A 13149-nucleotide genomic window follows, 5' to 3' on the forward strand; every position below is an offset into this window, starting at 1 on the left:
CAGCAAAAATAAAGTGGGATTACATCAAAGGAAAAAGCTTCTATACAGCAAAGGAAACCATCAAAAAATGAAAAGGAAATCTATGGAATGGGAGAAAATATTTGTAAATCGTATATCTGATAAGGGATTAATATCCAAAATATAAAAAGAACTCCTACAACTCAATAGCAAGAAAACCCACAATTGATTAAAACCTGAGCAGAGGATCTGAAGAGACATTTTTCCAAAAAATACATATGGATGGCCAGCAGGCACATGCAAAGATGTTCAACATCATCAATCATCAGGGAAATGCAAATCAAAACCACCATGAGATATCAACTCACACCAGTTAGAATGGCTGTTTATCAAAAAGACAAGAGATAATAAGTGTTGGCAAGGATGTGGAGAAAAGGGAACCCTTGTGCACTATTGCTGGGAATGCAAATTGGTGCAGCCACAATGGAAAACAGTATGGAGTTCCCCAAAAAATTAAAAATAGAATTATCATATGATCCAGTATTTCCACTACTGGGTATTTATCCAAAGAAAATAAAACACTAACTTGAAAAGATATATGGACCCCGTGTTCATTGTAGCATTATTTACAATAGGCAAGATACAGAAACAACCTAACTGTCCATCCATGGACAGTAGATAAAGAAGATGTGGTATATACATACAATGGAATACTAGTCAGCCATAAAAAATGAATGAAGTCTTGCCATTTACAATATTGATGGACCTTGAGGACATTATACTAAGGAAAATAAGTCAGAGAAAGACAAATACCACTATCATCTCACTTGTATGTGAAATCTAAAAACAAATAAATAAACAAACAAAATCAAGCTCATAGAAACAGAGAACAGGTTGGGGGTTGTCGGAGGCTGTAGTCTGGAGTGGGCTTAATGAATGAAGGGGTTTTAAAGGTACAAACAAACTTCTAGTTATTAGATAAATAAGTCTTGGAAATGTATGTATGGTGTGGTGACCATAGTTAATGATACTCTATTGCATGTTTGAAAGTTGCTAAGAGAGTAGATCTCGAAAGTCTTCATCACAGTCTATATATTTGCAATATATACAAATATCATATCATTATGTTGTACATCTGAAACTAATACAATGTTTTTTGTCAATTATACCTCAATAAAAAAATTAAAAAATAATAATTTATAAATCTGGCTGGATTCCTCATAGAACTCCAGGGAGCCCAACCACCCCATTGCCCAGTACTCCTCCATTTGTTCTTTGTGGCTCTGATCCAGTACGTTCACACTTTAAGTGTCCAGTTATTGAAGGATCTGTATTAGTAAAAATCAAAACAGGTTCTGCTTAATCTATAAGGAAGGCTCAGCACTAATGTCTCAATCCACTCTTCTGAGTTGAAACAAAATATATGGGCTTTTGGCATTCCCTATTTGGCTTGAATTGTCATTTGTGCATTTTTATGTCGTGTTTTCCTCTGTGTTTGACGGTGCTGCTCTGTGGATCTCCTCAATCCCTTTCTCTCCCTCACCCCTGTCTTCTCTCTTTCTTTGAGTGTGCCAGAATTCTCCACAGGATCCTTTTCCTTTTCATCCAAATAGAAAATCAACATAATACTGCTCTGGGTATATTCCTTCAAAGGGAAAAAAAAAAAACCACCCCTGGGTTTTGTGGTCTCAAAATTCTGTTCTTTGCTGAGAGATAAAGATAAGGTGGTCTTATAAATGACACAGAGAAAATGAAAGGACATTTTGATCATGTTCAAGTGGTACTAAGCATGTTTATGAAGAAATATTTTAAAGGTCAAAGACTGTTTTTAACTCCTTAAGACAGAATTTCTCAAAGATATGTCCTTCGGATCATTTCCATTTTAGCTCTCTGCTCATCACTTCAGGACCAAAGAACTTAGTAGTAGCAGCTCCTGGAAAAGGCTCTGAAGAAGAGGCCTAAGATACTGTGTAACTAACGCCACCCAGGACAGTGGGCTTAGAGGACAACCCTGAGAAGGGCTGGAGCCAAGGAGCACCAATATGGAACTATCATATGCCAATGTAAAGTGTCCTGTAATATTTTCCTGATCCTGGCAGTATTAATGAAAAAGGCCCAGGTCATTAGGGTGGAGAAGATTTTTAAAAGGTTTTAAGTATGTCACGGGGCTGTCAGGTGGTGACAGTGTCATCAGAATCAGAAGATGGAGAAGAATCATCCAGTTAAGTGCTTGACAGGGTTTGGTATCATATTCACAACTTTTACCTTCTCCACATACTCCTTTTATTTACCTTACTGAGCTTATTTGCTTAACAATCTGTTAAAATTAACTCACTACAGAGGAAACATTATATTATTCAGTAAATAAAAATTCATTTGCCATACATAGAGGATAACCGCCAAAATGGGTGCGTGACAAAAACCTTTATTAAACTTTAGCTAAAGATTCTTGCCGAAGACTGCGCCCAAGACCCGCTCCGTCTGTTAAAAAGGGAGGTCATTGAGTTTAGAGAGGTGTTCAGGACAGACTGGCACCAAAATGAATCTCTCTCCTTGCCTTATTTAGAAGGAGATATAAGCAGAAAGAAAACTAAGAGAAATAGCTTTCTCACTATGTGGTTCAATGTTATTTAAAATTGTCTTTGTAACATTACAATTTCAGCTAAAAATTACCTTGAATTCCCTCTCCAGGAGTGTAATTCCCACTTATTTAGTTCAATTTCTTTATTTTAAAAGACACTTAAACCCAGAGAAGATAAGGGGTTGATTCAAGGTCACATAGTGAGTCCTTAGATAAGTTACCCATTTTATTTCTTTAAGAATAATTCTCCTGAAGGACTGAGGACTCTAGTTTCTCACTGGCTGTTGACTAGAGACCACCCTGTTTCCAAGAGGCCACATGCAGGTCCCTGTGATGTGATTTCCAACATGGCTGCTTACTTCAGCCAGCCAGCAAGGAAAGTCTCTGGAGCAAGTCTGTTAGCAAGAGCGAATCTTATATAACATAATGTAACCTCATCACATGGGGGTGACATTGAATTTATCATATTCTATTGAAGCAAGTCACAGGTTCTGCACACACTCAGTGGGAGGGGATTGTACAAGGGTGTAAACATCAGAAGGTGGGGAACACAGGGGGTGCCCTATAGCTTGTCCACCACAGCATACGACAGGGTTTCTTATGCTATTCTATGTATGTTTATGTTTGTTTGAGATTTTTCATAATAAAAAGAAATTTTTTTAAAAGTCTGCCATACCTAAATGTTCTGTAGCAAATACACTTCAAGATGAGCTTAAAAAAAAAAAAAAAAAGAAAAAAAAGAAAAAAAAGAAAAAAAGAAATTCTACTGAGTGAACCAGGAAGCATGAACTTTATAAAGGATTCTCATTGTACTTTTGACAAATAATTTACTCATCTACTTAGTCATTTATTCAATAACCTTTTTCCAAGTCCTACTAAACACTGCCTAAGCAGTAGATGTACAATTAGACATATTTCTGTCCTCAAAAAATGAACAGTCCAGAGGAAGAGGTGGATAAGTTAAGCTGACAGCTATAGTGCAGAGTGATAAACACTGAGGCACAGCTAAACTGATGGTGCTCTGAAAAGGCACAGGAGGCCTCTGAAACTACCTTCTATTTATTTTTTATTTAAAGATTTATTTATTTATTTGAGAGAGAAACCGTGCAAGTGTGGGGAGAGGGAGACAAGCAGACTCCCCACTGAGCAGGGAGCCCCATGTGAGGCTTGATCCCAGGACCCTGAGATCACGACCTAGCCGAAACCAAGAGTAAGATGCCCAACCAACTGAGCCACCCAGTCACCCCACTACCTTCTGTTTAAAGACTAGCTTTCCTTAAAGGGTTTGACATATTTTGCATTTCTTATATATTATGACATGATCTCTGAAGAGGAAAGTGTCAGCTTTATTATCCACTCTTCACTGAAGGAGTCTGGAGCCCTCAAAATGAGCTTGGGGTAGGTTAAAGATGGATGCAAACTCTTTGCCATTCCTCCCATCTAAAGGTGGGCTCTTGACTCTAGGCTGGTGCTGGGCCTTGTTTGGACCAATAGTATGTGGCAGAAGTGATGCTATATGACTCAAACCTGGGCCTTAAGACACCTGCAATTTCTGCTTTCATGTACTTGGAACTCTCCTTGGAATCCACCAACCATGTAAGAGTGCAACTAGCCTGCCAGAGGAAAGGCTGCATGGAGAGAGGCCTGAAGCTATGTCTGAGGTCTCAGCCCCAACCCCCACCATCTTGGGATGCTTTAAGTCTCTAAATTTTGGGGTGGTGTGCTATTTAGCAATAAATAGCTGAAAATTAAGTTGTAGTTAAGCCATAAACAAATTTTAGTCTTTGCTTGTGATTTCCTCAACCACAACTTAACACGGAGTGGTGTGGTCACTCACACCCTTATCCTGTGTACATAAAACCAGAAGGGGGTGGGGTTGGCCAATGACTATAAATCAGCCTGGGTAGTGTCCATTGAAGGTGGACCATTTCATAGAGTCTTTAAAAGGGCTCCTTTGGGTCCATCCTACTACGCTGGGAGACTGCAGGAAGCACCAGCTACCTGACACCATCCTTTGGTTCCCAGTTCATTGGCAAACTCCCAATTGCTTGCTGAAAGAGAGGGAGCTATGATTCTGAAGCTAAAGGTGGTGGTGGAGAGGGTGGGGACCGGGAATTCATCAAGTGATTTGAATTAGCACCGGACACACAAAAGCTCTTTTGTCACCCAGTCATGAGTCTGGGAGCGCTTACCTGAAGACATTAGCAGGACGGCCTGAAGGAGAGCTACTTCAGTGTCATCCAGGTTGAAAGAAGACAGTGACATACCCAGGTCAAAGATGGCATCTGACACCACCCCAAGACCCCCGTTCTTCAGCTGGCCCCGCGTCACTGCCATTTCCCCATTCAAGGTTAAAGTCTCACTTTCTGGGTCATAGCGCACAGCAGCGCGAAGGGACATGATTTCCATGCAGCAGCCTTTGAGGAGGATTATCTGGTCTTCACATGGCAGCTGAAAAAAACCAGCTCACATCAGCAAGAATAAGTGCACAGATATCAGTGAGGAATAACATGGAGTACCTTAATAGCAACAGGGACCATATCCTGTGATCAACATGGTCCTGCACTCTTTGAGCCTATGGCTTTTCCCTTCCTACTTGGCTGCAGACTTTCAACAACCATTTTTTTTTAAAGATTTTATTTATTTAACAGAGAGAGGGAGAGAGAGAGAGAGAGAGAGACAGCCAGCAAGAGAGGGAACACAAGCAGGGGGAGTGGGAGAGGAAGAAGCAGGCTCCCAGCAGAGGAGCCTGATGTGGGGCTCGATCCCAGACCGCTGGGATCACGCCCTGAGCCAAAGGCAGACGCTTAATGACTGAGCCACCCAGGCGCCCCTCAACAACCATTTTTCATACTCTAAGTTGGTCACCAATTTTAATGTCAGTACTTTGCCCTTCATTTATGATGGATATAGATCTCCAACTGGGAATGCAGTCTTGTGTGAGATTGTGCTAATAATCCCTTACTCTGGGGGTTTGTATCATAACACTAACTGATCACTGCTTGAGAACATGATTTATGTTAAGCTTACCTACCTTTCTCATAGTTCCACCAGTCAACAGCTGGCAACTCTGCTTCTCTTTGTTTTTTGAAGCAAGTTTGTTCCTTGGGTCTCTCAAAAGTCACAGAAAGAGAAGGTGGTGTATAGAGGCATGTTGTCCCCGAGGCCCAGAGTTGTAAAAGCTTTGCCTAAGGTCACCCAGTGAGATAGAGGCAGAGGTGAGGCTAGAATTCAGACCTCCTGGCTCTTAGGGTTATGTTCTCAGTACCTCAGGCACCAGAATTCTCCCTCCACACACTGGATTTCTCTGCCAGTGCTGTAATCTTGTTTTAAGCATATTTAGTTGCCTTGTTAATTAGGATTTATGATAATGTGATAACACTTATAATAAACTTAAGAAAAAGCATTTGTGTTAGCAAAATAACAAAAAATCAGAGGTTTACTTTATGGTGAGAGAGAATGTTTAATTAAAAGCCATTATCAAAATAGTTTGAAAGGCTATTAGTTAATGGATATTTTTGATGCATTGGGTATTGTGCTAAGGTTTACGTATGTCACCTTACTTAATCTTCACAGAAATACAGTGAAGTAAATATTCTAATTCCAATTTCATTTACAGAAGTGGAAATCCAGGCACTGAGAGGTTGAGTAACATGCTAAGGGGTCACATGAGGGTTTTGTGGGTGAGGCTAGGATTTGAAGGTAGATCTTTCAGAATCCAATGCAAAGAGAAGAGAACACACTCTTTTGAAGAACTTAGGATATGACTAAGTTTCCATAAACAACGAATATATAAATTATACATAATTGCTATCTTTTCATGAAATCAGGTACAAATTCTTTTGGGGCAATACTCTTGGCAACACTCGACTAGTTCAATTTTGATTGTTACGTAAAACTGAAGGTAATATTACTGAATTACATTTAAAATGCTAGGTATTTCATATTTTTCACTAACTCAACCTTAGCAACTCAGCCACTTTACCATTTAATTTCAAATTACTTAGCTTTTTCTAATGAATAAAAGTCATTTCATATTTGGTTCTGGAATATATACATGGAATTCTCTCCTTCCACTCATTAAAGAAAAAATCCCTGTGATTTACTTTTATTTAGGTTCTAATTTGTATTCCTTGATTATATCCTTGGATTTCTAGCCCAAGATCATCGTAGGAAATAGGAAACCCTGAGCTTGGATGGATCCTCCATCAGTAAGATGGAGAATTGGCCCAAGTAGGTGGAGGCTGGCTTTAATGCCTAGGGGGAACACGGAAACATTTGGCCTCATCAGGGTCACCTGAGGGCTTGTTAAACACATTGCTGGTCCCACCCTCTAAGTTTCTGCATTCTCCAGGTTCTCAGGGGATGCTCCTGCTTTTGTTTCAGGGACCCCACTCTTCAGAACCACTGGCATAGAATACCAAAGAGGAATTACTGATCAGATCAAACCAATTATTTATTTTTAATCTGTCACAAAGAATGCAAACTTGGGCAGGCCGCGTCTTTGTAGCCAAGTCTGATTGTAGATGAAGTAGAGGATTTCTTTTTAAAACTTACTGTTGATTGGCTCAGATTGAAATAAAAGCTGAATAAGTATTTGTCAAGGATCGCCAACAGTTTAAAAAGTAGGCCAGATAACTTTCCCTTTTAGAAAGGTTTATAGGATGCTGGTGAGGTTTGTTTCAACATGTGGGCAAATGATCTTGGTCACCTGCCACAATACTTTCACTGTGAGACCATTGCAAGAAGGGCCTGACAGGCAGAGATGCAGGGACACTCCCGTAGTCTCTTCCTGTCTCCTCAGGAGAACATCACTCAGGTTGATTGGCAAAGATGACAGTGCCCTGCACTCCAGAAGTGATTCTGAATGTGTGGTTTTTGGCAGTTCTGTCAGCAGCGATTTTTAGATCTTTTGAAGCCCTGGGTGTCCACCAACCCTGCTGGCGGGTTGGCATGGATCTTAGCAGAAAATTACTGTGAGCACAATTTGAACAGCATATGCACCAGAATGCCTCTGGCAGGAAAGCTCTGGCTCTCGAGACTACCTGGGATCTCCAGCCCACTCCAGAGGCAGCTCAGGGGCCTGCACAGTTTGTTTCCCTCTTTGGGGTTCTAATGAGAGTGAGAAAGACTTAAAGGTCCTCTGGGGGCCACAAACACTGGAAACATATGCATCTCTGTTGTAAAAGTAGCTCCCTACCCCCGTTTTTTGTTTTTGCTTTTGTTTTGTTTTGTTTTTGTAATTTGAAGACTACACAAATCAGGGTTGAAAGAGAGACAGAATCATGATTTTGAAGCAGGATTAAACTTCTGAGGGAAACGTGAAGAGAGAAGCTGACCATAACCCACGCTTGAAAAGTTCCATGTTGACCCTTCACCCTTGCCATGGCCGTAAGTGCATGGTGTGTTCGTTACTGGTGGTGGAGATGGCTTTTCTTTCTTCTTTAACTGAAATATCTCCCTGTGGTTGGTTTACATGAGCTTTACATTTTCTAAGAAACATTTTTGGTGGGTATTCAAAGGGGAACACATGACTAATATGTTCTTCAGATACCAAGGATGGGGACAAGGGACACAGCTCAGAGAGAGAGTGGACCAAGAAAGGTCCAGGAAAACAAACTCAACCCAGTGAACAAAAAAAGAAAGATGACACCCAGAATCAGAGGAAACCAGCACGCTTGGCACAGCTGTGAGAGTGTGCACCCTTCTTGAGAGCAATTTGGCAACACATCTCAGAAGCCTTAAAAGATGTATATACCTTGGTCCTTAAATTCTACTTCTATGATTTGCCTTTAAGAAATAGGGTTGTGAGCAGGGCATAGGCACCAGGATGCTCATTGTAGAATGTTTATATTAGTGAAAAATGGGAAATGAACTGAAGATCCAGTCAAAGCAGATAACCTAAATTATGTAGATCTATTTTTTAAAATAGTATGTGGTCACTAAACATATTTGTGAAAGAACCTTTAAATGATGTATGTTCTGTTGAGGGTAAAAAGTCTGGCACAACAGGGTGCTGGTAATGCTGTTTCTTTACCTCAGTGTTTATTACATGGGTGTGTTGAGTATGTGAAAATTCATCGAGCTGCACCTTTAAGATATGTGCCTCTTACTCTTTAATAGAAGGTTTAAAAAAGTAGTTTCATAAGCAGGATGTACATTATGGTATAAATTATATTAATGTTTCGTATTTCATATATGTGTGTATACATGTATATATACGTAATTGAAAAATACTAAAATAGGCTCCAAAATGTCAGCAGCTTATCTTTAGGTGGTGTTACCATGAATCATTATCTTGAATATATTATTTTTTTAAAAGATTTTATTTATTTTGAGAGACAGAGTGAGCGAGCATGAGCAGGGGGAAGGCAGAGGGAGAGGCAGAAGCAGACTCCCCATTGAGCAGGGAGCCCGACTCGGGGGTTGATCCCAGGACCCTGGGATCATGACCTGAGCCAAAGGCAGATGCCCAACCAACTAAGCCACCCAGACACTCCTTGAATGTTATTTTTAATAACCTTCCAAACTTTAATAAATGCTAGTTAAAAAAAAAAAAAGATGATCAGAAACATGGGAAGCTCCACACCAAATACAGATATGTCAAAATTCCTTCTTCAGGACTCACCAGCTCCTCTGGGGGTGTGGTATGAGTGGTTCCCACTGCAGGGCTGCCAGCCAGCACATCAGGTACCCTGGCCCCCACCACAGTGAAGCAGGGGACAAGAATGACTCTCTCAGCTAGGTCTGGGGGTCAGACATCTGCATCCTGAAGCCCACTGCTCTGTCCTGGATATGGCTTTTGTGGAGGCTCAAAACAGGCAATGGGAAGTTTCCCCATCAGTGTCTGAGGTCTCTTAGACTCCAGCTGGGCTCCCATTATTGCAAACCCAGAGACACAAATGAGCTGGAAGCCAAGGCAGGATGGAATCATTCCAAGTTAGGAGAGGGCTTCTTTCTAGGTGAGGCTAGATTCACTTCTCACTCGGTAGCTTATGTAACAGGTTCACAGCAGTATGTGGACCTCTCTATTTGATATCTTTCTGGGTCCCCTTGGGGATGGGGAGAGCAAAAGATTGGCACCTGATGGGGCTTTTCAAAGGGCAAAATTCTCCACTTGATTGAAAAAAGGAAGGTTAGAGGCAGGATGGTAATGTAATAGATAAAACAGCACCTTAACAGCTGGAATTTATGGATACACTTAGGCCCGAGGCACTATCCAAGCACCTGACTATATTATCCCACTGAAACCTCACAATAGCTCTAGGAGGTAAATACTATTATGTTTCCCATTTTAACCAAGATTTGAAGACACCAAATAACTTATCTAGGATTCCTGTCCATCCCGCTGACTGCAGAGCCCCCATGCTTCCAGGTACCACATAGTAGAACTGCTAAAGTTAGGGATGAAGGATGAGGTGTTCCAAAGGGAAAGCCTATGAACTCAGGTGGGTGAGCTCTTCAGGGTGGCCTAAAGATGGGGCAAGAAAGGGTGAACTTATAAGAAAAGAGAGGAGAGTTAAGGAGTTAAGATCATTCTCTGTGAGGGAGATCCTAATTCTTGAAGGGGAAACAATCACACAACTGTTTTGCTACGATATGTGATGGAAAGCATATTGACTTAGACTCAAGCCATGGCCCCGTTTGGGTAAGTTAGCATAATCTCTTCAATCTTAGTTTCCCCCATCTATAAAAAGGGCTTAATTAAAGCTATCCTGCAAAACTGTTATAAGGATTGCATTTAACATGGTCAGAGTTGAGCACGGTAACTGGGACATCGTAGGTGCCAAATGAACGGAAGTTATTGCTGTCATATTTCCCTATGCCGGGAGTCAGTGGATAGATAGATAGGATCGTCAGCCTCACATGGATAAGCTAATGAATGATGACTGAATAGAGAAGGTAGGGAAATAAAAGTGAAACAGTGCGTTTTCATTTTGTACTGACATTGCTTTCATGTGACTAAGTCCCTAGTAATTAATATTAAATTATAAATAATCCTCCACATTCCTGGAGATTGATGGAACTATAATGAAAAATAACAAAGAAGGAAAAACAGTTTCCTCACCTCACAAAACATAGGCAACTTTTTGGCAAAATCCACCACTCTGGTAATTGCTGGTGTGATGATTTTTGTAAAATGGCTGAAGGCTTCCAAGTCAACCTTTCCACCTTCGGGGGCGTTTACTATTGGTGCTTGTCCAATATCTTCTGGCTAAGGAGGAGATACAAGAAAGATGTAAACGAAGAACCTGAAGGGATCTTTATTTTTTATTTTTTATTTTTTTTTAAGATTTTATTTATTTATTTGACAGAGACAGCCAGCGAGAGAGGGAACACAAGCAGGGGGAGTGGAAGAGGGAGAAGCAGGCTCCTAGCGGAGGAGCCTGATGTGGGGCTCGATCCCATAACGCCGGGATCACGCCCTGAGCCGAAGGCAGACGCTTAACGACTGCGCCACCCAGGCGCCCCTGAAGGGATCTTTATTTATCATAGTTCTCATGTGGCAGAAAAATCTCTTCTGAATTGACACGCTATACAATTTCCGGTTTTCACTTTGCTCATTAATAAACTACGCAGTTTTCACGTAGTTTTGTTTTCTAAGCAAAAATACATGTCTTGGCCATTGCTTTAAGAGCCCCCAGTGATAATGTTCACAGAATTGTTGCAGAATTAAAGCAAAAGCAAGTGAGAGAAGGAGGGTCCTGTTTCTGAATGCACTAAGGATGCCAGGTGACGTATGTGCTGGGGGCTCTGGGGTGGCATTTTCAGAGCTCTGCACATTCTGGCATGTGTGGGCCATGATGGAGAAGTGCGGTGGGGATGCCCTGGTGATGAGGGAGCAGAAGGCAAGCTGAAAACAAAGCACCAGCTGACACCTCCCTAACCAGCCCCCACCTCCCTGATTCCTGGGTGGATTATGTGTGACATTCCTCCAGAAAACTCCTGACTGTCTTTTTTCCCCCATTTTTTAAAGTTTTTATTTATTTTTTTAAATTATTTTCAATTAGCCTACATATAATACATCATTAGTATTTGATGTAGTGTCTGACTGTCTTATGTTAATGCTTTGCTAGAGGGAAAAACAACCTTAGCTTGACAATAGCAGGGCCTCCAGTAGCCTGAGAGTCTTCTTTAGCATATAAAAGTCCTTTTGGACCCCTCCCTTTTTCCTTACCTCCCCCAAATCCCAAGTATATAATCAGCCATTCCTCAGGACCCCAGTGTAACAGCTCTTTCTGCCCACGGGTGCTGTCCCTGTGCTTTAATAAAAACCAAAGACTTCAGCTCTGGACATCATCAACATTCCCAAGCTACATCATTGGCAAGTAGCACCCTGTGGATTCGTTCTTGCTTTTGACCCAGCTGCTGGGGCTCGAAGTTCCTGTCTACCCTATAGATTCTAGTTGGAGGAGGTCTTAGACAGCTGAGGGGGAAGACCTCTAGGTCACCTGTAGGAACTGAGTTGTGTAAACTTGGCAAGTTTTCAGGCAGACAGTATTACTAGTATTCAGTGTCCCCGGGGCACTTCTCTGCCCTTGACTTGCCCAATAACAAAAGCCATAGCCTTGCTATTCAAAGGGGCTGTAGCAGTTTGGATTATCATCTGGGGAGGTGTTAGAAGGGCAGAATCTGAGCCCCTCCCCTGACCTAATGGTGCAGAACCAGAATTTTAGCAAGTCCCCCAGGTGCTTATGCTCAGTTAGCCTCCCCAGTGTCCATTGGTACTCTCCAGCTCCTTAGCTGAGGGCTCCAAGACCATCAAGGTCTCTCACATAGCTCCTATTGTCACCTGTGTTACCTGCCAGGAGCAGTCCTCTCTGTTGCCCTTTCTTGTTGTGATAATTATGACCACTTTTTATCTGTGGCCTGCAGGTGAGACAGCCCCTTTGAGGAAGTGCATTATCTCAAGTAGTTCTCACACAATCCTGATGGGCAGATGAGCAAAGGGCTCAGGGAGGTTAAGAACAATCCCCTGAGGCCAGGACTGGGATGTTGGTCACCCAGCCTCTACACAGCAATCTTCCAGGAACCCTACATCTACTTCGAGGCTTTTACAACCTATACAGTTTTTTTTTTTTTTAAAGATTTATTTATTTGAGAGAGCGAGCACTCATGTGCAGCCCCGACATGGGGCTTGATCCCATGACCCTGGGATCGTGACCTGAACCGAAATTAAGAGTCAGATGCTCAACTGATTGAGCCACCCAAGTGCCCCACAACCTGAACACTTTTGACACCAGGTGGCAAAATTCTACTCCTCCCAATATTTCCCTTACTGGCCTCCCCCACTGCCTTGCTGGAAGTTGTGAAGGTGATCAAAGGGATCAGGGACTCATGACTGTCCCGTGGCCTAGAGCCACAGTGAACAGACCAGAAGCAGGCACCCAGGGTTGGGTGATGTGGGACAGTGGACAGAGATGGGCAGGAGGATCTGGCACCCAGAACTAGTCAAGCAAAGCTGAATCCCTCACTTGCAGAGTCATGAGGGCACTGCTTGTGACAAGACTGTGGCCTACCTGCAGCCATGGTCCCCAAACTTCCCTGTGTCAGAATCACCTGATGGGTTCCCATGTCCAGAGTTTCTGATGCAGTAGGTCAAGGATAGA

General features: G+C 42.0%; 1 protein-coding gene across 7 annotated transcripts in view; it reads right to left on the reverse strand.

The window, feature by feature from the left end:
- The window catches only part of THRB (thyroid hormone receptor beta), a 369571-nt gene that overhangs the window by 6680 nt on the left and 349742 nt on the right, over window positions 1–13149 (reverse strand). For all 7 annotated transcript variants that reach the window (XM_040636879.1, XM_040636878.1, XM_040636875.1 and 4 more), the window contains 2 exons: window positions 10608–10754; window positions 4732–4990 (listed from right to left, as the gene is read on the reverse strand). In XM_040636879.1, coding sequence (XP_040492813.1) covers window positions 4732–4990; window positions 10608–10754 — 406 coding nt within the window. The remainder of the gene's footprint in view (window positions 1–4731; window positions 4991–10607; window positions 10755–13149) is intronic.

The sequence above is a fragment of the Ursus maritimus genome, unplaced genomic scaffold (assembly GCF_017311325.1).
Source record: "Ursus maritimus isolate PB19 unplaced genomic scaffold, ASM1731132v1 scaffold_20, whole genome shotgun sequence".
In the NCBI taxonomy this organism is placed as follows: domain Eukaryota; kingdom Metazoa; phylum Chordata; class Mammalia; order Carnivora; family Ursidae; genus Ursus; species Ursus maritimus.